Source organism: Pogoniulus pusillus, chromosome Z (genome assembly GCF_015220805.1).
Source record: "Pogoniulus pusillus isolate bPogPus1 chromosome Z, bPogPus1.pri, whole genome shotgun sequence".
In the NCBI taxonomy this organism is placed as follows: Eukaryota; Metazoa; Chordata; class Aves; order Piciformes; family Lybiidae; genus Pogoniulus; species Pogoniulus pusillus.
The window spans coordinates 55,693,633-55,716,653 of record NC_087309.1 but is presented as its reverse complement, the minus strand read 5'-3'; the positions used below and the strand labels follow the sequence as shown (position 1 = coordinate 55,716,653).

Here is a 23,021-nt window from a genome sequence, read left to right as displayed (position 1 = left end):
GAACACTCTCAGGTCCATCAAAGTCAGACCTACAAGGCCACTGGAGTGGTGGAATCTCATGCAGCTACAGCTCTGCAAACTGTTAAACACCACGCTACTTCCTCATGGTGTCTCCTGATTGAATCCTAGGGAGCACTTCTGCTAAACTCATTACATGTTGTATAGGGTTAACACTCCTGGGGGAGTGACCCTGAACCTGACCCTAGGGGTCTTGGCCCCTCCTCAGGGGTGGGCCACACTCCAGGTGATGGTTAGCCCACTCCCCCCACTTCCTGCGGTATAAAAGAGGAGCACTTCCTGCTCCTCGCTCTCTTGCTCTTTTCCTCCTTTTACCTGCGTTCATGATCGCACACACACTGATACTGCATACCAGCCACGAGGCAGAGACACCATCACACTACTCGGGTTGTATCCATCCTTGTTTTGTATTTTGCTGTTTTCCCTTCCTTATCCTTTGTAAACTCCCCTACCTCCAATCCCTTTTTCTAAGTTATTGTTAAACTTTTCCTTTTTTAACTTCCAAATCGAGTGAGATTGATTTATTGGGGTGTCCCTACCTTTTATCTCTCTCCCTGTCTTTTGGGGAAAGGAGGGGGAGGAGGGGAGGGCACTCTATAAACTCTATAAATTTTATAAATTGTCATTGGGTCTACCAAATTTATAAGAGTCTCTGGGAACCTGCATTTGAACCCAAGACAATTTATTTGGCGTCTCAACGTGGGGCTAGGTAGAAAGAATTCTTTCAGAGAAGATTTGGAAGTTAAAAAATGGATATTCTGACAGTCTTAATCATTAATGCTTTTGCATGGCTGTTGTGGGGCTGGCTGTTAAAGTTTATAAGTTACCATGTCTTCTGGATTGTCATTGATATGCTCTGGGAATATTCTAAGCATTTGCCTGCCCGAGTCTATGCCTATTTCCTGAATTCTGTTAGTAATATCACTGTGTTTAGAAATGTTTCTGGAACATGGAATCAATCTGAGTATATGCATTGGAGCACAGAAGCCCCAGATATTTTGGGCGAGAAATGGTACTGGATAGCTGTTATTTCACTGTGTGTAAATTTGGGTTTGGGAATTAATAAGATAGCGGTGAACTGGGACACGTGGAAATATCGGGTGGGCGCCGCCATTAGGGTGCTTAGGGGGAGGGGTGGTCCTCACTGCCCGAGCTGCAGCTGCGGGGGTTGGGCGACAGGTCAGGCCGTTCCGGCCGCCCCCAGCGCAGGCACCGCCCCTAGCACGGCTCCGCCCCGAACTCCGCCTCCGGTCCCGCCCAGGGCAGCCCCCCGGACCCTGCCCCCTCAGCCCAGCCCCCTTCACCTGGCGCCAATTACGACGCGGCCAGCAAGATCAAATCAAAACCCTCCCGCAGATACCGATCCAGGGCAAGGGACCTCTTCGGGAACCAGCACCCCCCAGCAACAGCAACCAGCTGGAAATGGACCTGATAATGGAGTGATCCTTATCAGCTCCACGCCCAGAAAGGAAATCAGGCACATAAGGCAGGAGTATGCAAGGGCAAACGGACAGTCCCTTTTAGCCTGGCTTTTGAAATGCTGGGATGCAGGAGCAGAAACAGTGGACCTAGATCAGAGGGAGGCAAAGCAGCTGGGATCCTTGTCGAGGGATGGAGGTGTGGATAAGGAGCTGGGAAGGCTCGATGGTACCCACTCACTTTGGGCCAGGCTTCTGATAGCTGTGAGGTACAGGTACCCGACTAAGGATGACATGATTTTCCATCCCCTTAGATGGACAGATATGGAACAGGGTATCTCATACCTGAGGCAAATGGCGGTTCAAGAGATAATTTATGGAGCCGACCAGAGGCCCTCGGACCCTGATGATGTCCGCATGAAGCCAGCCCTCTTAAAGAAACTGACTCAGTGTGCCCCTTCCACATATGCCCCCACATTGGGAGCACTGCTGCTGGGCAGAGACCCCAACAACCTTCCCACAATCAGGGAGTTTGTGAATGACCTAAGACAGTTTGAAGACAGTTTGTCGAGGAAAACCTTAATTGCCACTGTAGAGACCCTCACCCAAGAAATGAACGAGCTGAAAGCCTCTTTCTCTGAACTGCAGAAGGCAGAGGATGACTGCTCTTCACCTTCAGAATGGGTGCAAGTCTCAGCTGTAAGGAACACACGCCGCTGTGCTCCTCCTCCTCCCCGCAGGAGACCAGCCCAGAGCAGACAGGGTACACACAGGGGGTCACTCTGGAGAACACTGTGTGACCATGGGGAAAACATGGATAGATGGCATGGCCAGCCCACCTCAGCTCTATGGGCCAGGGTAAGGGAACTGCAGGGGACAAACACAGGGAATAACTCCTCCAGAAGAGGGGTTGCCCCAGTGTCCCGCAGGCAGCCCTCTCGCTCAAGGGGTGGTGAAGCCAGTAACTCAGGTCCATGTGCCTCATGCGGTCACACTGCTCAGCATTAGAGGTGCCCTGTCTCCAGCCAGGCGGAGGCCAGGGATAACAGAGTATATTGGGACGTGTTTGTGAAATGGCCTGGCACTTCTGAAGCTGAGAAGTACAGAGCGTTGGTAGACACTGGTGCCCAATGCACTCTGATCCCCTCCAGCCACAGGGGGACAGAAACTGTTACAATTGCAGGAGTCACAGGGGGGTCTCAGGAGTTGACTGTGCTGCAGGCTGAGATAAGCCTCACCGGGAATGTGTGGGAGAAGCACTCCATAGTAACTGGCCCTGATGCACCTTGCATCCTGGGGATCGACTTTCTCCGGGAAGGGTACTTTAAAGATCCGAAGGGGAACAAGTGGGCTTTTGGCATAACAGCTGTAGAGACTGCAGACAAAGAGCAGCTGTCTATCATGCCTGGCTTGTCAGATGACCCTTCCGTGGTTGGTACCCACAAGGTGGAAGATGTCAAGTTACCCATTGCTTCTCGTGTAGTTCATCACAGGCAATACCGCACCAACAGAGACTCCCTGCTACCCATACAGCAGCTGATTCGCCGCCTGGAGCAGCAGATTGTCATCAGCAAGAGCCACTCGCCCTTCAACAGCCCGATATGGCCAGTGCGAAAGGAGACAGGGGAGTGGAGACTTACGGTGGATTTCCGAGGCCTGAATGAAGTGACTCCTCCAATCAGCGCAGCCGTGCCTGATATGTTGGAGCTGCAGTATGAACTGGAAACGAAGGAGGCCAAATGGTATGCCACAATTGACATTGCTAATGCTTTCTTCTCCATCCCCATTGCAGAAGAATGTAGGCCGCAGTTTGCCTTCACCTGGAGAGGAGTCCAGTACCACTGGAACAGACTGCCTCAAGGGTGGACGCACAGCCCTACAATCTGCCATAGCATCATCCAGACTGCACTGGAGAAGGGTGGAGCTCCGGAACATCTGCAGTACATCGATGACATCATTGTATGGGGTGAGACAGCAGAGGAGGTCTTCCAGAAGGGTGAGAAGATCATTAATATCCTGTTGGATGCAGGTTTTGCCATTAAGAGAAGCAAAGTGAAAGGGCCTGCCAGAGAGATCCAGTTCCTGGGAGTTCGATGGCAGGATGGCCGACGCCACATCCCTATGGATGTGGTGAATAAAGTGGCCACTATGGTGGAACCCACTAACCGGAAGGAGACACAATCCTTCCTGGGGTTTGTGGGCTTTTGGAAGATGCACATTCCCGGGTACAGTCAAGTTGTGAAACCCCTCTTTGACGTTACAAGAAAGAGGAATAACTTTGAGTGGGGACCTGAGCAGCAGGTGGCATTTGACCAGATCAAACGAGAGGTGGTCCATGCCATGGCCTTGGGACCAGTTCAAACCGGCCCAGAGATTAAGAACATTCTCTACACAGCAGCCGGTGAGAATGGTCCTAGCTGGAGCCTATGGCAGAAAGCTCCTGATGAGACAAGAGGCCGCCCACTCGGGTTCTGGAGCAAGGCATACAAAGGCTCGGAAGCCAATTACACCCCCACAGAGAAGGAAATCCTGGCTGCCTATGAGGGAGTCAGAGCTGCCTCTGAGGTGATTGGGATGGAGGCACCACTCCTTTTAGCTCCAAGGCTTCCAGTCCTGACTTGGATGTTTAAAGGGAAGGGTTCGACTCCGCACCATGCCACAGATGCCACTTGGAGTAAGTGGATGGCTCTGATAACTCAGAGGGCTAGGATGGGGACTCTCGAACGTCCAGGCATTGTAGAGGTCATCACCAACTGGCCAGAGGGCACTGACTTTGGAAAGCCAGCAGAAGAGAAGGCAGTGACCCATGCCGAGGAAGCCCCCCCATACAGTGACCTTCCTGAGGAGGAAAAGGCATATGCTCTCTTCACAGATGGATCCTGCCGCCTGGTAGGCAGCAAGCGAAGATGGAAGGCTGCCGTCTGGAACCCCACACGCAGGGTTGCAGAGGCAAGAGATGGAGAAGGCGAATCCAGCCAGTATGCTGAGGTGAAAGCCATCCAGCTGGCCCTGGACATTGCAGAACGAGAGCAGTGGCCAATGCTGTACATCTACACTGACTCATGGATGGTAGCAAATGCCTTATGGGGGTGGCTGAAGGAGTGGAAGAGAAATGATTGGCAGAGAAAAGGGAAGCCTATTTGGGCTGCTGATCTCTGGCAAGACATTTCTGCACGCCTGGACAAACGACCGGTTAAAATCTGACACATCAGTGCTCACATCCCAAAGAGCAGAGCCACTGAAGAGCAGCAGCATAACCACCAAGCTGACCAGGCTGCCCACATCTGCCAGATTGACCTGGACTGGAAGCACAAAGGTGAACTGTTCTTAGCTCGGTGGGCACATGACTCTTCTGGTCACCAAGGAAGAGATGCCACATACCAATGGGCCCGAGACAGATCCGTGGACATATCCATGGAGGCCATAACTCAGGTTATCCATGAATGTGACATCTGTGCCACCATAAAGCAAGCTAAGCGCATGAAGCCTTTGTGGTACGGGGGAAGGTGGTCAAAGTACAGGTATGGGGAGGCCTGGCAGATTGATTACATCACTCTGCCTCGGTCTCGCAGTGGCAAGCAGTATGTGTTAACCATGGTGGAGGGAAGCACGGGGTGGCTGGAAACCTACCCAGTACCTCATGCTACTGCCCCTAACACCATTCTGGGCCTGCAGAGCCACATCCTGTGGAGACACGGTACCCCAGAGAGAATTGAGTCAGACAATGGGACCCATTTCAAGAACCACCTTGTAAGCAACTGGGCAAAAGAGCATGGGATAGAATGGGTTTATCACATCCCATACCACCCACAGGCTGCAGGAAAGATTGAGCGACACAATGGTCTGCTGAAAACCACCCTGAAGGCTATGGGAGGTGGAACTCTCAGAAACTGGGAGAAGCACCTTGCAGAAGCCACTTGGCTGGTGAACAGCAGGGGATCAGTTAACAGAGCTGGTCCTGCTCAGTCTGCCCTACTGCCCATAGTTGAGGGAGATGGAGTTCCTGTAGTCTGTGAAAGGAATCTACTGGGAAAGACTGTGTGGGTTGCTCCTGCCTCTGGTGGGGGAAAACCTATCAAAGGGGTGGTATCTGCAGAGGGTCCTGGTCACACATACTGGGTGATGATGGAAACTGGTGTTATCGAGTGTGTCCCTCAGAGAAATCTCTCTTTAGCTGAAAAGGTTTTGAAATCTCAGAGTTGATTCCATGTGTTCCAGATACTTTCAGGTTATCTTGTATTATAGTTGTATAATAGTTGTATCATAGTTGTGCAATACTTGTATCATAGTTGTGCAATACTTGTATTATAGTTCATAAGGGGTTACAAGTTGTTTTTGTAGTTATACCCTCACCACTACACGGCGTCCAACAGAACCTACATCACAGCAGCAGCTATCCAGAGTCCTACAACATCACATCACACCACGGCGTCCAACCAGAACCCTGCATCTGATTCGTCACTGATGCCCTGCAGTGAGAGACTGTTCCTGATTTCCCTCCAGAGGATGTCTACAGCCATCTCATCCACACCTGTTCCCCTGATGCCAGACACCAAGAGAGACTGTTCCTGATGTTTTTTCTTCACAGAGGGAAAAGACTCTTTTCCTGAGTTCCAACAAGAACTGTTCCTGCTTCACTGACTTTTCCTCCGTTCCTGCCCTGCTCACACCTCACCAACCTGCACCGGGCCAGAGGAGCACATCGCCTTGAGATACAGCCGGGGACCAAGAAGGACTTCAAGAACTCTTAACCCATGGACAACTTTTTCCCATCTTTGGAGAAGAAGACTGTTCTTAGGAAGGTGGAAGTGGTCTAACCAAGGGGTGGAATGTATAGGGTTAACACTCCTGGGGGAGTGACCCTGAACCTGACCCTAGGGGTCTTGGCCCCTCCTCAGGGGTGGGCCACACTCCAGGTGATGGTTAGCCCACTCCCCCCACTTCCTGCGGTATAAAAGAGGCGCACTTCCTGCTCCTCGCTCTCTTGCTCTTTTCCTCCTTTTACCTGCGTTCATGATCGCACACACACTGATACTGCATACCAGCCACGAGGCAGAGACACCATCACACTACTCGGGTTGTATCCATCCTTGTTTTGTATTTTGCTGTTTTCCCTTCCTTATCCTTTGTAAACTCCCCTACCTCCAATCCCTTTTTCTAAGTTATTGTTAAACTTTTCCTTTTTTAACTTCCAAATCGAGTGAGATTGATTTATTGGGGTGTCCCTACCTTTTATCTCTCTCCCTGTCTTTTGGGGAAAGGAGGGGGAGGAGGGGAGGGCACTCTATAAACTCTATAAATTTTATAAATTGTCATTGGGTCTACCAAATTTATAAGAGTCTCTGGGAACCTGCATTTGAACCCAAGACACATGTGCTCATCTGTCTAACACTCTCACATTACATGAAAAGCATTTCTACAAACTTGGACCTTAGTCAGACTCCACCGTGCCTGAAGAACTCCAAGGAACAACAGGGCACAATCCTAGAAGAACTTTTGTGGAACTAGTATATACAAGCAAACTACCAATGCAGAGCATGCAGCTCAGTCAGAATAAAACATTCAACAGCACAGAAGAAAACGACAGATTCCTTACAAAAGTAGAGTCATTAAAAACTTGTTTAAAACCAGTACATCAATCAAAAGACAAAAGTCACTAAAGTATAAGATGTACAGAGACACTAAAATGTGCGGAATTAGCACGAAAACAGTTATGCAGATACTTACCACAGGCTTTACAGCAAACAGCACAAATCTCCTCAGCAACATATTCTCCAGGTGGAAATGGAAGGTAATCACCTCCTGTCTTCCCAGGACAATGATAAAGGTACACTTGAAGCGATGATTCCATCTGCATAGGTGCATTGGCATTCCCTTGGAAGTCACCATTCTGGTGGACAGTAGAAGCTGCTGTACCTTCTGCGTTTGTCATTGTAAGACAGGCCATTGCTTGTTTCAGTTCTGCTCAGAGCATTTGCCTAAAAGAAATGTAATGAGGAGTACTTGACTAACTCTATTTGGGTTTGCATGTAACACTCCTATTATTGAGACTACTGTTCTGACAAAGGAAAAACATGGACAGATAAGGATGAGAGACTGGCTTAGTAAATTTACTAAACGATGAGTTTCCTCTTGATGTGCTACATAGTCCTTTCCTGAAAATCAAGAGACGCTATAATGGGAAAAACAAAGAGATAAACTAGGAGTCCAGCCACAGGACTTATTATCTCTCACTGGCTTTCAGTGTGCATGTTCACCTGTTGAGGTGAAACATGCCAGTTCAACCTGAAAGCCAAAAGAAACCCTTTAATTACATCTGAGCAACTCATTATATTCCTAGTTTAATCAGAAACATTGCACTGAGAACTTAAAAGACATAGAAACTAGCTAGGTCACAACCTGTCAATGATGAAGAGAAGGGTGAGACTAGCATCTTTCACTGAATTTTAGTCCTAAGCTCGCACTTACAACATGTGCTGAGGTGAGGTTCTAAATAAGCAGACTTCCAAGACCTCCTCCTTTCACACTAATCATTTAAGTCTATTCATAAGGAGTTTGAGGATAAAAATCCTTTCTGATAAATGCAATCAAAGAAAGAGACTAATAAGCCAATATATAACCACAGGTATAGTTGAAAATGTAAAATAAAGTTGTTTGTTTGGTCAGGCTTTTTCAAGAAGTAAGATTGACAGTATATTCCAAAAGCCATCTGAAGAATATCTTTGCTCTTCCATGACTCCACACTGATTTTAACCAGTATAATTCGTGCTTATAAGCTTTGACCATAGTTTAGAAAGCTTGCTTTAACTAAAACCGATTCCAAGTAACTACCACCTGCAATTCATCATTTTATATTTTGAAAACATACAAGAGGTCTAAACAAGACACCAATTATAAAGATTCCATTTTTCAGAATAGCAGAGTGGGTTGGGTTGCACTAAGTTTTCCCTGGGTTCTTCTTTCTTCCAGGTTAAACCAATCCCAACTCTCTCAGCCCTTCTCCACTGGAGAGGTATTCCAGCCTGCTGATCATTTTGTGGCCCTCCTGTGGACCTGCTCCAACAGGTCCATGTCTTCCTTGTGCTGGGCAGACCAGACCTGGATGTAGTACTCCAGGTGGACTCACATGAGAACAAAGCAGAGGAGGATAATCACAACCCTCAGTCTGCTGGCCATGCTTTTTATATATGACACAATCAGCTTTGTGGGCTGCAAGCACACATTGCCAGCTCACGGCTCATTTTTTGTCTACCAATATCCCCAGATCGTCATTCCCAGGGCTTCTCTCAATCCATTAATCCCCCAGTCTGTATTGGTATTGGGGACTACTCCAACCCCAAAATGAAGACCTTGCACTTGGCCTTGTTTAACTTCATGAGGTTTACATAGGCTCACTTCTCAAGCCAGTCAAGGTCCCTCCAAATGGCTTACTGTCGCTCATGCCTATCAAGTGTGCAGCTCATTTTGGTGTCATCGCTAAATTTGCTGAGAATGCACTCAGTCATTGATGAAGACACTGAGCAATTACTAAAGACATGAAAATGTTAATGTTTATTGTTTTGCTTGGAGTGCAGCTTTCAACAGCTATTGTTTAGCTTTGTCAGAAGACAGCTGTTTGTAACAAGAGGCTTCAAAATTTTCTGCTTCTAAATACAATTAATGAGGAAAACATAAGAGTACATCTGTGGGGCTAAAGATGACTTGTGATAGGGAAATTGATCACAACAGTCAATTTGGCAGTAAAAAAAAAAAAAAGGCTAAATACCTTAAAAGGAGAAGAACATAAACTTCATGAGCTGTGATAGGCAAAAATCTTAAATTGTACATACAGGATAAAACTGCACTACCATGGTGGCAATTCTGGGGGAAAAAGTAACAATACAACAAAAAAACCCAAAACCCAAACAAACAAAAAACCAAACACACACAGAGAAAAGAAACCCAACCCCAAAATCCAAAAACACCTCCATCATCACCAAGAAGGATGTTGAGGTGCTGGAACATGTCCAGAGAAGGGCAACAAAGCTGGTGAGGGGCCTGGAGCACAAATCCTATGAGGAGAGGCTGAGGGAGCTGGGCCTGTTTAGCCTGGAGAAGAGGAGGCTCAGGGGTGATCTTATTACTGTCTACAACTACCTGAAGGGGCATTGTAGCCAGGTGGGGGTTGGCCTCTTCTCCCAGGTAACCAGCAATAGAACAAGGGGACACAGTCTCAAGTTGTGCCAGGGTAGGTATAGGATGGATGTTAGGAAGAAGTTCTTCCCAGAGAGAGTGATTGGCATTGGAATGGGCTGCCCAGGGAGGTGGTGGAGGCACCGTCCCTGGGGGTCTTCAAGAAAAGACTGGATGAGGCACTCAGTGCCATGGTCTAGTTGATTGGATAGGGCTGGGTGATAGGTTGGACTGAATGATCTTGGAGGTCTCTTCCAACCTGGTTGATTCTATGATTCTAAGGGAAAAGGGCATTATTTTATTTCCCAAACTAAGCAACACACCTAGCCAGTGTATGACAGACAGAAATATGAATTTTGAGGTGCAAGTGTCACTCACTATATTCCTTGGTTCCTGATACAAGGGGAGCAGATGAAATCACAATGCCTCATTCATAGAGAACATTTTTGCCTTCAGCTGCAAAAGCAGCACACAGTTAGCAACTAAGTATTCAAGGAAGGAACAACAAACAAACAGACATACATTTAACCTATCAAGGAAGTCATGTTGCTTAGAAGACAATAACCATCACATCACTAAAAACATACTCGAAACCTTTCTCACTACACCTGTCGAGAATATTGAAGACGTAATGTTCGTGCTCTGATACTCGCTTATACATAACACTCACAGATTGAATTTCTGGAGGAAAGCTTCTTACCTTAACTAATAGCATATTTTTTCCAAAGGATTCTAAGGTTACCCTTCTGCTAAATACACACCTTCACAGTGACAGATCCTTTCATCTTGCTGACTTGCTGTTATGTCTATCCAACACTGAATGGGCCTGCAGAATGAAAACCTGGCCAATTTCAAAAACTAACTAAACAGACATCCTTGTGCTAGCCCTCCTTCAGAAAGTTTGTGTATTTACATTTTGTGTATTTGTGTATTTACACTGCCATTTCAAAAAAACTTGCTCTCCTTGTTTGTATACCAAAAAAAAATCCATTAAAAAGGGGGACTCGATTAATTGTAACTAAACCCATGAAATACCAAGAAAATGCAGTAAAAAATAAATACTGTGACAGAATATTCTACTCTTCCTTCCTTTTTAGTTTTTTTTTCCCAGTAATTTCAAAGGTTCCATGTGACAATGTAAAAAAATCTTCAGAGATACTATTTGTGTAATTGTGTCACCACTTCAGTTGAAATAATTTTCAAGTTTCGAGTTTGCCTTTTATATTGAAGTGCTGATGGATAAAAGCAAGAAATACCCCTAAATAATGTTTTTCCATTGAAAATCAGAAAACTGGTCATTGCCTTACACGTCAAAGTAAATCAGTTTTATGGACAGGGCTTCACATGTGCAGTACTTGAAACACACGGTCACAACTCACTGGTGGTACGAAAGAGCTGAAGATTAACAAATGACTAATCATTCCCCATTATTTCTCTAACCACCAGTAGCATCTAAAATGCAACATGTTCACATGCAATCCTTAGTTGCTGTCTGCACCTCCAATGCACCTGAGGATTAACTTTACCAGCCACACTGGGCTGCACAAATTCACATGGTTCTTTTTAAGACAACCAGGAAAAAAATAATTAACAGGTCTGAAAATCTTCACTTATGAAGTACATGTCATGGACATGTGGAGAACAAGCAAAATCCTTATGATTTAATATGCAGCATTCAGCCCTATCCATAACACTTTTTTCTTCTTACAGACATTTTGAGGTATGGGCTCTACCAGTTTTTCTGAAATCTAAACTCTTTTTGAAAATAATCTTCTCTCCAGTTTATTCTCTCTCTCTTTTTTTTTTTTTTTTTTTTTTTTAGTTTCTAGGAAAACTTGCAGAGCTAGGACCTTAAGACATGCCACTCCAAACATACAGCTCTGGAGGTTCAAAAATCAGAGAATTCTCTCACCATAGACAAAATCTCCACTGTTAATGACCTTCTGCCACTTTGTAAACCACTGTAGTGAACATGAGAGTGATGAAGCCCTTTAAATAAGCACATCAAGTCACTCACCTGCTGCTGGTATCCACAGGAGGTCAGACACAGCAGTGGTGGAACATCGTATATCTGAAACAAAAATACACTTCTATGAGCAAAAAAAAACCCCAGAACAAAACAAGCTAATGGCTGTGAACAATACATAACTCAGAAAGCACAATTATTTAAGAATTCAAATCTGTATTAGGTACAGAAAATGATCAACTCCTATCTCATTTGCCCAAATGCCTGCTTTCTTTGCCAATGACATTTCAGGGGGTTTTGGTAGAGATTGTTCCTCTGTTCTGTGAAATAACTGGTGCATGAAACAAATAAGCACCTGACAAAATACAATTACCAGTAATTTTTTTTTGCACTTACCATGTTTTTATTTTCTGTGAATACAGCATCAGTTTAATAAAACTGTTGATGGCATTACATGAAGAGAAATGAAAAGGGAAGGTAATTACATAAAGAGACATGGTATGTTCAAGTCATGCGGTAACACTCCCTCTAGCTGGAACAATTAGCTCTTTGAAAAGTGACAACAGCCACTGATTTCAACTCAAGTGGAAGTCAACATCAGGTTTCCCATAGCAGGAAGGACAAGGGCACACCCACCCTTGCTCATTTTGCACAACTCTTCTGTGGTTGCAGGAAACACTACTTGAAAACACTTAGGCACAAGAGCAGTTTCCTGCATCAGTGAAAAAAAAAATAAATTCCCTGTCATGACCGTTCCATCACAGAAGAATGCCTGACAGAGAAACAGAAATTAATATTGCCAAGCTGAATAAAGGAAAAAAAAGCACAAAGTAGAAGTTTCAAAGTGAGTGAAATTCAGAATGGGAGAACTATGCAAGTTCTCCCTGAACAGGAAAGAAGGAAATCAACAATTTCCTCAGCACCGTGTCCAGCGTCTATTGTCCACCATTTCTCAGTGCCTCCACAAAAAGGAACCCATATCAATGAGCAATAAATTCAGCTTCCTTTCTCACAGAAGTTATGGCAATGATTAGCATTTCTTCCCTTGCAATACTGTCTTCAGAGATAAGCAGTTTTGCCTTGTTTGCACAGCTGTGTGTTTTGTATGTATCTCTAGGTATGCTCCTTCAAATGTTGTCTAGTCATCCAATTAAGATCTTGTCTCAAAGGGGTGTTGTCTGGGGCAAAGCAGTCTATCACTGACCTGAGCACACATTCCATCCATACTGATCTAAGAGCACTGGCTTCAAATGAAGCCCAAACCCTCAACCTGCTCATGCAGGCTTCAGATCAGGAAACATTTGTAGGCATTCTCCAAGTACTGTTCCATGTCTGGAATTGACTTGTATTCACCACTACCAGTTGAGTTCTTGACTTCAAGCAAAACTGAAATGAAATTCACCTGACTGTCACTTATTATGTAGTTTTCCCATCACCTCCTGATGAATTGCACAATAACATCATTAGCTATAAGAGACTGCTGCTGCTGAACTGATGAGAAAAAAAGATTAAGCCCAGTGGAACGCAAGTTGCAACATTTTGAACAAGCTCAGTGACATTGCAGCTTGCATTTGGAAAGTAAAAATTGGATAAAACAGCCTATTACCAAGCCTATCCTTCTTTGCATGACACACAGAAATATGCCCATTTGTTCATGAAAGAGCAGCTCATATGTCTGAATAAAAAGGAAATTTGGAGATTAAAAACTTCAAGCTAAACAGACTCACTGTGCCTATAGAAACACATTCCTCTATCTCTTTTTAAGAGAGAGTCAAGCATTTTTTTATTTTGTACACATTTACAGGCATACTTAAAAAGATCTGCATCAACACCTTGTAAAAATATTCAGATTAAGTCTCATCTGACAACTTGTTTTTTCAGCAGTGGTGTTGGAAAGAATGTTACCTACATTCCTGGCTGCACCAATCCCATAGTGTACCATCTTACCAGTAACAGAGCTCTCTCGTTTCCTCATTCCCTCTAATCTGTTCACATCTATATTGAGCTTACTTTTCTGGCATTTTAATCACAGTATCACAGTATCATCAGGGTTGGAAGAGACCTCACAGATCATCAAGTCCAACCCTTTACCACAGAGCTCAAGGCTAGGCCATGGCACCAAGTGCCACGTCCAATCCTGCCCTGAACAGCTCCAGGGACGGTGACTCCACCACCTCCCTGGGCAGCCCATTCCAGTGTCCAATGACTCTCTCAGTGAAGAACTTTCTCCTCACCTCCAGCCTAAATCTCCCCTGGCACAGCCTGAGGCTGTGTCCTCTTGTTCTGGTGCTGGCCACCTGAGAGAAGAGAGCAACCTCCTCCTGGCCACAACCACCCCTCAGGTAGTTGTAGACAGCAATAAGGTCACCCCTGAGCCTCCTCTTCTCCAGGCTAACCAATCCCAGCTCCCTCAGCCTCTCCTCGTAGGGCTGTGCTCAAGGCCTCTCACCAGCCTCGTCGCCCTTCTCTGGACACGCTCAAGCATCTCAATGTCCCTCCTAAACTGGGGGGCCCAGAACTGAACACAGGACTCAAGGTGAGGTCTAACCAGTGCAGAGTACAGGGGCAGAATGACCTCCCTGCTCCTGCTGACCACACCATTCCTGATGCAGGCCAGGATGCCACTGGCTCTCTTGGCCACCTGGGCACACTGCTGGCTCATGTTCAGGTGGGTATCAATCAGCACCCCCAGATCCCTCTCTGTCTGGCTGCTCTCCAGCCACTCTGACCCCAGCCTGTATCTCTCCATGGGGTTGTTGTAGCCAAAGTGCAGCACCCTTAATGCTCAATTTCAAAATGAAACCCAGTCAAAATAAATAATTCCATCTTATCCGCAGAGAACAAAATACTTTATTTGTTATGTAGAGGAAGTTCTACAACCTGAAATAGTGACTTCTCAGCACACCTTCATGATTCCTATAAATACAGTTACTGTTTGTTACGCCCATGTTCCCGGCTACCTCGAACACTCAATTTATGAGACATGAGAAAGATCAAAACAGCATTTTCAATTGACATGCAAGCCCTTGAAGACATGGGCTGTCTCCCAACAACTCAACATGCTTATCGTCAGCAGATGAGGACATCTGGTGTTCTTGTGTAAACTGAAGATGACCAAAAAATGTGCATCTTCTGTCTTTATATATCATCTTTCAAGCAATCTGAATGACACTGCAAACTCATTTGCAAAAGCCATTGCAGGCAGTGTTAGGGAGGTGATTAAGACTGTCCTACTTCACTCTGGTGAGACTCCATCTGAAGTGCTGCATCCAGCTCTGGAGTCCTCAGCACAAGACACGGATCTGTTAGAGTGGGTCCAGAGCAGGGCCACAGAAATGATCAGAGAGCTGAAACAACTGTCCTGTGAAGAAAGGTTGAGAGAATTTGGGCTGTTCAGCTTGGAGAAGAGAAAGTTCCATGGAAACTTAATTGTGGCCTTTGAGAAAGATGAGGACAGTCCTTTTTATTAACACAGCCTGCTGCACAGGGGTAATGGTTTTACAGCCAAAGAGGGCACATTCAGACTAGATACAACAAATAAATTTATTTTACAATGACACTGAAACAGTGAAGCAGGTTGCCCAGATAGCTGGAGCATATCATGTCTTTGGAAACCTTTGATGTCAAGCTGGAAGGGGCTTCTGAGCAACCCCATCTAGTTAAAAATGTCCCTGCTCACTGCAGAAGGGTTGGAACAGATTCCTGCCAACCCAAAGCATTCTATGATTGTAGGTAAAAGACTAGAAAAGTCTCACAATAAGTTCTAACCAGTCTCATATCAGTCTGTAGTAATGGGAGAACAACAATAAATTCTTAAGAGTACTGTGTCTTTTAAAAAGACCAACAATTTCTGCCTCTAAATCCAAGAGCAGACTAAGAAAAGAAGTCAGTCATCTTCTACATGTAACTACTACTGTTAGTTAGTGTTGGTTTACACCTAATATGCATATTAAATATAGTCATCAAAATTCAGTTTGAATGTACAGCATTCATATCCTGCACGTGACATGCAGAATTCCTTGCAGACCTGGTCTGAGTTGTTTTGTATATGCAGGTTGGTTTTGGTGGGTATTTATAAACACAAAATTCAAGGAACTCTCAAATGCATATGCCAATTTGACAGGCAATAAAGTACTGCAGTTTTTTAAATATCAGCACATGCAGAAGTGCCACTGCTCCTTAACAGGCTAAGAAGAGCCAGCAGTGTGCCCAGGTGGCCAAGAGAGCCAGTGGCATCCTGGCCGGCATCAGGAATGGTGTGGTCAGCAGGAGCAGGGAGGTCATTCTGCCCCTGTACTCTGCACTGGTTAGACCACACCTTGAGTCCTGTGTTCAGTTCTGGGCCCCCCCAGTTTAGGAGGGACATTGAGATGCTTGAGCGTGTCCAGAGAAGGGCGATGAGGCTGGTGAGAGGCCTTGAGCACAGCCCTACGAGGAGAGGCTGAGGGAGCTGGGATTGTTTAGCCTGGAGAAGAGGAGGCTCAGGGGTGACCTCATTGCTGTCTACAACTACCTGAGGGGTGGTTGTGGCCAGGAGGAGGTTGCTCTCTTCTCTCAGGTGGCCAGCACCAGAACAAGAGGACACAGCCTCAGGCTGCGCCAGGGGAGATTTAGGCTGGAGGTGAGGAGAAAGTTCTTCACTGAGAGAGTCATTGGACACTGGAATGGGCTGCCCGGGGAGGTGGTGGAGTCACCGTCCCTGGAGCTGCTCAAGGCAGGATTGGACGTGGCACTTGGTGCCATGGTCTAGCCTTGAGCTCTGTGGTAAAGGGTTGGACTTGATGATCTGTGAGGTCTCTTCCAACCTTGGTGATACTGTGATACTGTGAAGAGATTCCTAAATCTTTGTTCAGCCAGAACATGCTACACCAGCATTTCACCAAAAAGTGACAGCAACAGATTCACATCTTTTCACTACGTATTCATGACATCCATTCTCCTGGTTAACTTTTAAATACATTGTTGAGTACTTTATCAAATACATTTACGACCTGAGAATTTTTTCCATTGCTTAGATAAAAGATGCCTACTTTACACATAACCAGTACATTGACTGTATCATGTTCTGTTGTCTTTTCCCAGGTAATATTTGTTCTGACTTTAGAAAACAGCTTTCACAAAAATATGAAGCACTGTATTGCCAACACATTTAAACACGTTTTGTAGAGAAGGATGGTCTCATTTTTCATGATCTTTCTAACAGACTCTGCCTATTGAGAGAGTTAAGTATCACCCTCACATGAGGTAAAGCCAGTGACACAAGAAGACAACTGCACATCCAAGGAACAATCTTAAAATTAATTTTCCTGTTTTGTCAGCTATGTGTTAACACCACACAAGGATTTGTAATGTATCAAGATTTGATTGCAGAATCAGATTTTGACTGCCTGCAGAAGAGGAGGCTCAAGGCAGAGCTCACTGCTGTCTGCAGCTCCCTGAAGGGAGGCTGTAGCCAGGTGGGGTTGGGCTCTGCTGCCAGGCAGCCAGGGACAGAAGGGGACACAGTCTCAAGTTGTGCCACGGCAGGTTGAGGCTGGATGTCAGGAGGAAGTTGTTGGCAGAGAGAGTGACTGGCATTGGAATGGGCTGCCCAGGGAGGTGGTGGAGTGGCCGTGCCTGGAGGTGTTGAAGCCAAGCCTGGCTGGGGCACTTAGTGCCATGGTCTGGTTGATTGGCCAGGGCTGGATGCTAGGTTGTGCTGGATGAGCTTGGAGCTCTCTTCCAACCCGCTTGATTCTATGATTCTGTGCCGGGGCAGGTTCAGGCTGGATGTTAGGAAGAAATTCTTCATGAAAAGAGAGATTGGCACTAGAATGGGCTGCCTGGGGAGGTGGTGGAGTCCCCATCCCTGGAGGTGTTTAAAAGGAAGCGGCATGAGGCACTTACTGCCATGGGTTAGTTAATTAGAAGGTGTTAGGTGATAGGTTGGACTTGATGACCTTGGAGGTCTTTTCCAACCTGGTTAATTCTGTGATCCTGTGACTACACACGCTGGCAAGCACATACAGAAGGAAGAAAAGGAAAAGGACAGACTAAGACATTAATGATAAAATATATGCAAAAAGAACCTGGAGAAGCAAAGATTACATTTGCTTATAGTTTTCGCTTGGCAAAACACTGCCAGTATCAGCAAGTCAGCAAGAACCCATGAACTTTTGTACAAGTAAAGAGTAATGATAACCAGGCGGATGGTAGAGCAGTGGATGTGGTTTATCTTGATTTCAGTAAAGCATTTAACACTGTCTCCCACATCATCCTTTTAACTAAACTGAGGCAGTGTGGTCTGGATGATCAGGTAGTGAGGTGGATTGAGAACTGGTTGAAGGAAAGAAATCAGAGAGTTGTGGTCAATGAGATAGAGTCTAGTTGGAGGCCTGCATCTAGTGGAGTCTCTGAGGGGTCTGTACTGGGGCCAGTACTATTTAGTATATTCATCAGCAACCTGGATGAGGGCACAGAGTGTACTGTCAGCAAGTCTGCTGATGACACCAAACTGGGTGGAATGGTTGACACACAGAAGGGTTGTACAGCCATTCAGCCAGGCTTAGGCTGGAGGGTTGGGCAGGGAGAAACTGAATGAAATTCAACAAGGGCAAGTGTAGAGTCTTGCACCTGGGAAAGAACAGCCCCATGGATCAGTATAGGGTTGGACTTGATGATCTGTGAAGTCTCTTCCAACCCTGATGATACTGTGATAGGCTGGGGACTGACCTATTGGAAAGCAGTGAAGGGGAAAAGGATCTGGTGGTCCTAGTGGATGGAAGTTTGACCACGAGCCAGCAATGTGCTCTTGTGGCCAAGAAGGCCAATGCCATTTTGGAGTGTATTAGAAGGGCTGTGGTTCTCTTCCCCCTCTGCTCTGCCCTAGTGAGGTGACATCTGGAGTACTGTGTCCAGTTCTGGGCCTCTCAGTTCACGGAGGATAGAGAACTGCTTGAAAGAACACAGCACAGAGCCACGAAAATTATGAAGTGAGTGGAATGATTCCTTACGAGGAGAGACTCAGGGAGCTGAGGCTCTTTAGTGTGGAGAAGAGGAGAATAAGGGGTGACCTCAGGAATGTGTATAAATATATAAAGGGAGGATGGAGATAGCCTCTTTTTGGTGATGCCCAATGACAGGACAAGGGGCAAAGGGTTGAACCCAAGGCAGAAGAAGTTCCAGGAAGAAATGAGGAATGTTTTCACCGTGAGGGTGGCAGAACACTGAAACAGGCTGCCCAGGGGGTTGTGGAGTCTCTATCTCTGGAGATATTAAAAACCCACCTGGATGCATTCCTTTGTGATCTGGTATAGGTGATCCAGCTCTGGCAGAGGGGTTGGATTAGATGATCTTTGGAAGTCACTTCCAGCCCCTAACATTCTGCGATTCTATGATCCTGGCCTAATCCAATTGCATGACACATAGGGACTAAGTGGATAAAAGCTATTACATATAAGTATTTTAGTTTTTTCATTCATATTAGTAGTGAAAAAAAGACTTCAAAGTTCTTCACGTGAGAATGAAGCTCTAGCTTATCTCAGGAAGAAAGGGATCTGGGCACACTGTCGGCAAAGTGGAAGGAATAGTATATGCCAGAAATCTCAGCATCACTAGAAAAGCCATCAAATCAAAACCCTGCCCAAAATAAAAACATCTCAGCACCATCATAACTTTGGCAAAAGGCAGTCCATGTCTTCAAATCACTTCAGTTTCATCATACTGATACATTTCAGCAAAACATGATTTTATCAGAAACTTTCCAAGCAAAGCAAATGGGTACCCAATTGCTTTGGCAAAGATTACCTCCCAACACAGCATCATCTGCGTATCCTTAGTTTGTTCATTCAGAGCCACCATTATCTGTACAGCTTTACATGCACCAGGGATATAGGAAAACTGACCACAACTGGTCAGAAAGAACTTTTGCCTGAAATATGTGAAAGATGTCACCTATTTCCCATGATTCACTTACACATCTCTCAAATTATTCTAAAGTGATGCAATAGAAGATGACAACAATATAATTAGGACTATGTCACCTCATATTAGACTTTGCTTTGTGAACTGTAATGAAAACTCAATTTTGTTAGCTCAGACCATGAAAATAAGGGTTAATTAGTAAAGCACATGTCCTCATTAGTTGGTTATTTAATTTCTTTCAACAAAGATGTGAAAAGTTAATTTGCTCTGTGTCCACTTGAGTATTTCTGAGGATTAGTCACTACTTGTCTCATTCTGCCTGGTGGCTTTTGGTTACAGAAAATGGAGAACAACTATCCTATATTGAACAATTAGAGCAATGGCTTTTATGGAAAAACAACTACCAGTGAATTACCAAGAAAATAGGAGACAAAAAAACCCCAAACCTGTTAAAACAACAAATCGCATTTCAAAATGGAGAACAGTATTCCATCTCACCACTGAAATGGGGGGAAAAAAAAGCCAACTTTTCTATTAAAAGGCATTTATTTTGAAAACCTTGTCCAGAGGATAAAAAACACCTTTCAAATACCTCTAGAGAATATCTATGCCAGTTATAGCTACACTTGCAAGTTAAAATAAGTATTGATGGTTCAACCAAAAGCAGAAAGTGCAACAGCAACATCAGCGAAGTAATCGGTCATATCAGTCGGCTTTCTTAAACACTGCAAGACTGAGATAGTGGGGAGGTGATGCTGGAAGACACTTCTGAAGAAGGCAAACTCCCTTCTCCAGACCCAATTCCCAGTGTTACAATTGAAAAAGGATTTGTCAAAACATGTACTAGTAGTTGTTGACACATCACTGCACAGCCAAAGAATAACAATCAACAGTTGCAAAAGCAGTGCTGGTTTAGCAGATGCTGTCAAGAGCCAGGCAGGCTACACTAAGCTAGCAGAAGGTATACAACACTTCATGTTACAATCCGAGAGCGTTGAGCAAGGGCAAAACAGACACCAGTCATACTGCAACGGAAAAGGTTTCAAAACTGTTACTTTGCACTGAGAGTCCAAAGACCTGTCATTTTTCCTGTGGCAGACAGGGTTTAATATCTGCTTTAAAGAGTTGAACTGTGGAAGAAAAAGAATAGCCAAGACCCACTACTTGCTGTACTTTGGTACTTCTGAAGGACCTCAGACCTTCAACTAAGTTCACTATCCTCACCAACTACTGGAGTGCTCTGGGGTTCCAAGCCTATGAAAAAGGACTCTTCCAGGAAAATAATGCAGCAGTTTCATCAAGCAGAGTTATGTCCTAGGAGATACAAACAGTTTCTCACAGCAAGTGTTTTTTTGAGGAAAACTCTTTCCAACTGTCATTGGCTACTACCATAATCTGCTGAGCTTGCATACGTTCAGGCAGCTTTTCCCTAGGCCTGGATTTAAGAAATTACAACTTTTTTTTTTAAAACTTTCCTTCTGAATTCTGTCAGCTCCCTTTTTCTGTTCCCTTATCTCACTTCCCCAGTCTGGCAACTTCCCTCCTGAGAGGTTAGTAAAACTACTGCCTCTACAGTAACTGTCATATGTGTTTACACCGTGGGCAGAAACTCAAGAAGGCCAAAGAACTAGAATGTTCTTCCCCTGAACCAGGAGCAAAAAAATTATGTGGTGAGGACAGTGACACCACTAGTCTCCTTAAGGCAAGTAGTGGGTACACAGAGGCAAAAAGCAAAGCAAAGACCAAAAAATAAGTGTCAAAACTACATTTTAAAACCTTCTTTCCCCACCACAGATGGCCACTGGCTTTTATTTTGGTCTTTTTTTTTTTGTGTTCCAACACAGATTGGGTTTAGGAGTATAATATAAGATAAAAGAATAAAAGGAGAGGAAAAAATTGAACAACACATAACCAGATTTTGATTACTGGTCAGGTTTCATAATAGCTTCTGTAGTGTTACTTGAGGCCCAAAGACATACTAAGGAAATCTTCAGTCACCCTATGGATAGTGAGAAATAATAGATCATAACAGTATTGCTATGTCTTTTGTTACATTGCTTGAGATTAAAAAAGCATCTCCCATTTCAACAGTGTAGTTGAGACCACTGTTCTCTGTCAAACTTATAAATCTCTAGCTTTAGAGATTAAAAATACACTTTTATGCTTTGCCACACAGAGTAAAGCACTATGGAGGATACAATCACAACCTCAGCTACTATTTCTGTGTACAAAAGTGCAAGCAGCAACAACAATAAAATCTGCTGTATCCTTCTAAGTACTGTAAAATGCCCCTTCTAATGGTCCCATTTTGTGCACTCAGTTTCTTTCCTCTCCCAGTTTTTACCATTTGACATAAGCAAAGGGAAAGTAGTTTTGGACAAGAACATTGCATAATATGCTGCATGACATAACACGCACGATCTTCTTCACTGTAACCTTTTTAAGTGAGAAATACAGGGGTGGGGGGAAGGGCAGTAAATCTGAAACAAAGTCATCAAAAGCATGAAAACACTCAGATGAGGTTATCTTCTGAAAACCCATGCTTCAACAAATTAGCTCTTGGCAGAGATAACTGTAAGCAATGTAAAAAGGAGAATATCTAAACTAGAGTGAATCAGCAATGGCTACAAAACAGCCAAGAACAATGGGTGCCAGCATCATCTCTGCATTCTCAGGTGTCTAAACTACTTTTTCAGATTCAGATTAGAAATTTTTTGTCAGTAGGCCAGACCTGATGCAATGTTCATATACAAATTTTCTCATCAAGACGTGTGAGTTTCTAAGGGATTTTGGTAGTGTTGCACATGAGTTGATCCCCTCTCCTTTTGGAAGAGTGCTGAAAGTTTTGTTGTTGTGAGGGATAAAGCACATGTACCACAGATCATCAAATACACAGCTGCAGACAAAGGCTCATAAGCAATTCTTTTCCAAAAATGATCACAACCAATCGTGGCAGGACTTGAAGTGCGAGATCTCGTCTTGAACACTCTGTTCAGCTTTGGGCTCCCCAGCTGAAGAGAGACAGGGATCTGCTGGAGAGGGTCCAGTGGAAGGCTACAAGGATGATTAGGGGACAAGAGGGCATGCCTTATGAGGAGAGGCTAAGTGACCTGGGGCTTTTTAGTCTGGCGAAAAGAAGACTGAGATGGGATTTGATAGATGTTTATAAGTATCTGAAGGCTGAACAGGAGGGGACGGACAGGCTCTGCTCACTTGCTCCCTGTGACAAGGAGCAATGGGTGTAAGTTGCAGCAAAAGAGGTTCCACCTCAACACAAGGGCGAACAACTTTACTCTAAGAGTCACAGAGCACTGGAACAGGCTTCCCATAGAGGTTGTGGAGTCTCCTTCTCCGGAGACTTTCAAGGCCTGTCTGGATGTGTTCCTCTGTGATCTGTGTTAGATAGCATGGTCCTGCTTTGGCAGGGGGGCTGGACTCGATGATCTCTTTGGGTCCCTTCCAACCCCTAACATCCTATGAAAAGACAGCACAACAACCACAGAAACTTGTAACACTAATACTCAGAAGTGCTTAACTTGGAATTA

General features: G+C 44.9%; 1 protein-coding gene across 3 annotated transcripts in view; it reads right to left on the bottom strand.

Annotated features, from left to right (window-relative positions):
• Window positions 1–23,021, bottom strand: part of JAK2 (Janus kinase 2) — a 133,177-nt gene that overhangs the window by 63,596 nt on the left and 46,560 nt on the right. For all 3 annotated transcript variants that reach the window (XM_064176463.1, XM_064176465.1, XM_064176464.1), the window contains 2 exons: window positions 11,626–11,679; window positions 7,164–7,414 (listed from right to left, as the gene is read on the bottom strand). In XM_064176463.1, the coding sequence (XP_064032533.1) occupies window positions 7,164–7,383 (220 nt within the window). In that variant the 5' untranslated portion in view covers window positions 7,384–7,414; window positions 11,626–11,679. The remainder of the gene's footprint in view (window positions 1–7,163; window positions 7,415–11,625; window positions 11,680–23,021) is intronic.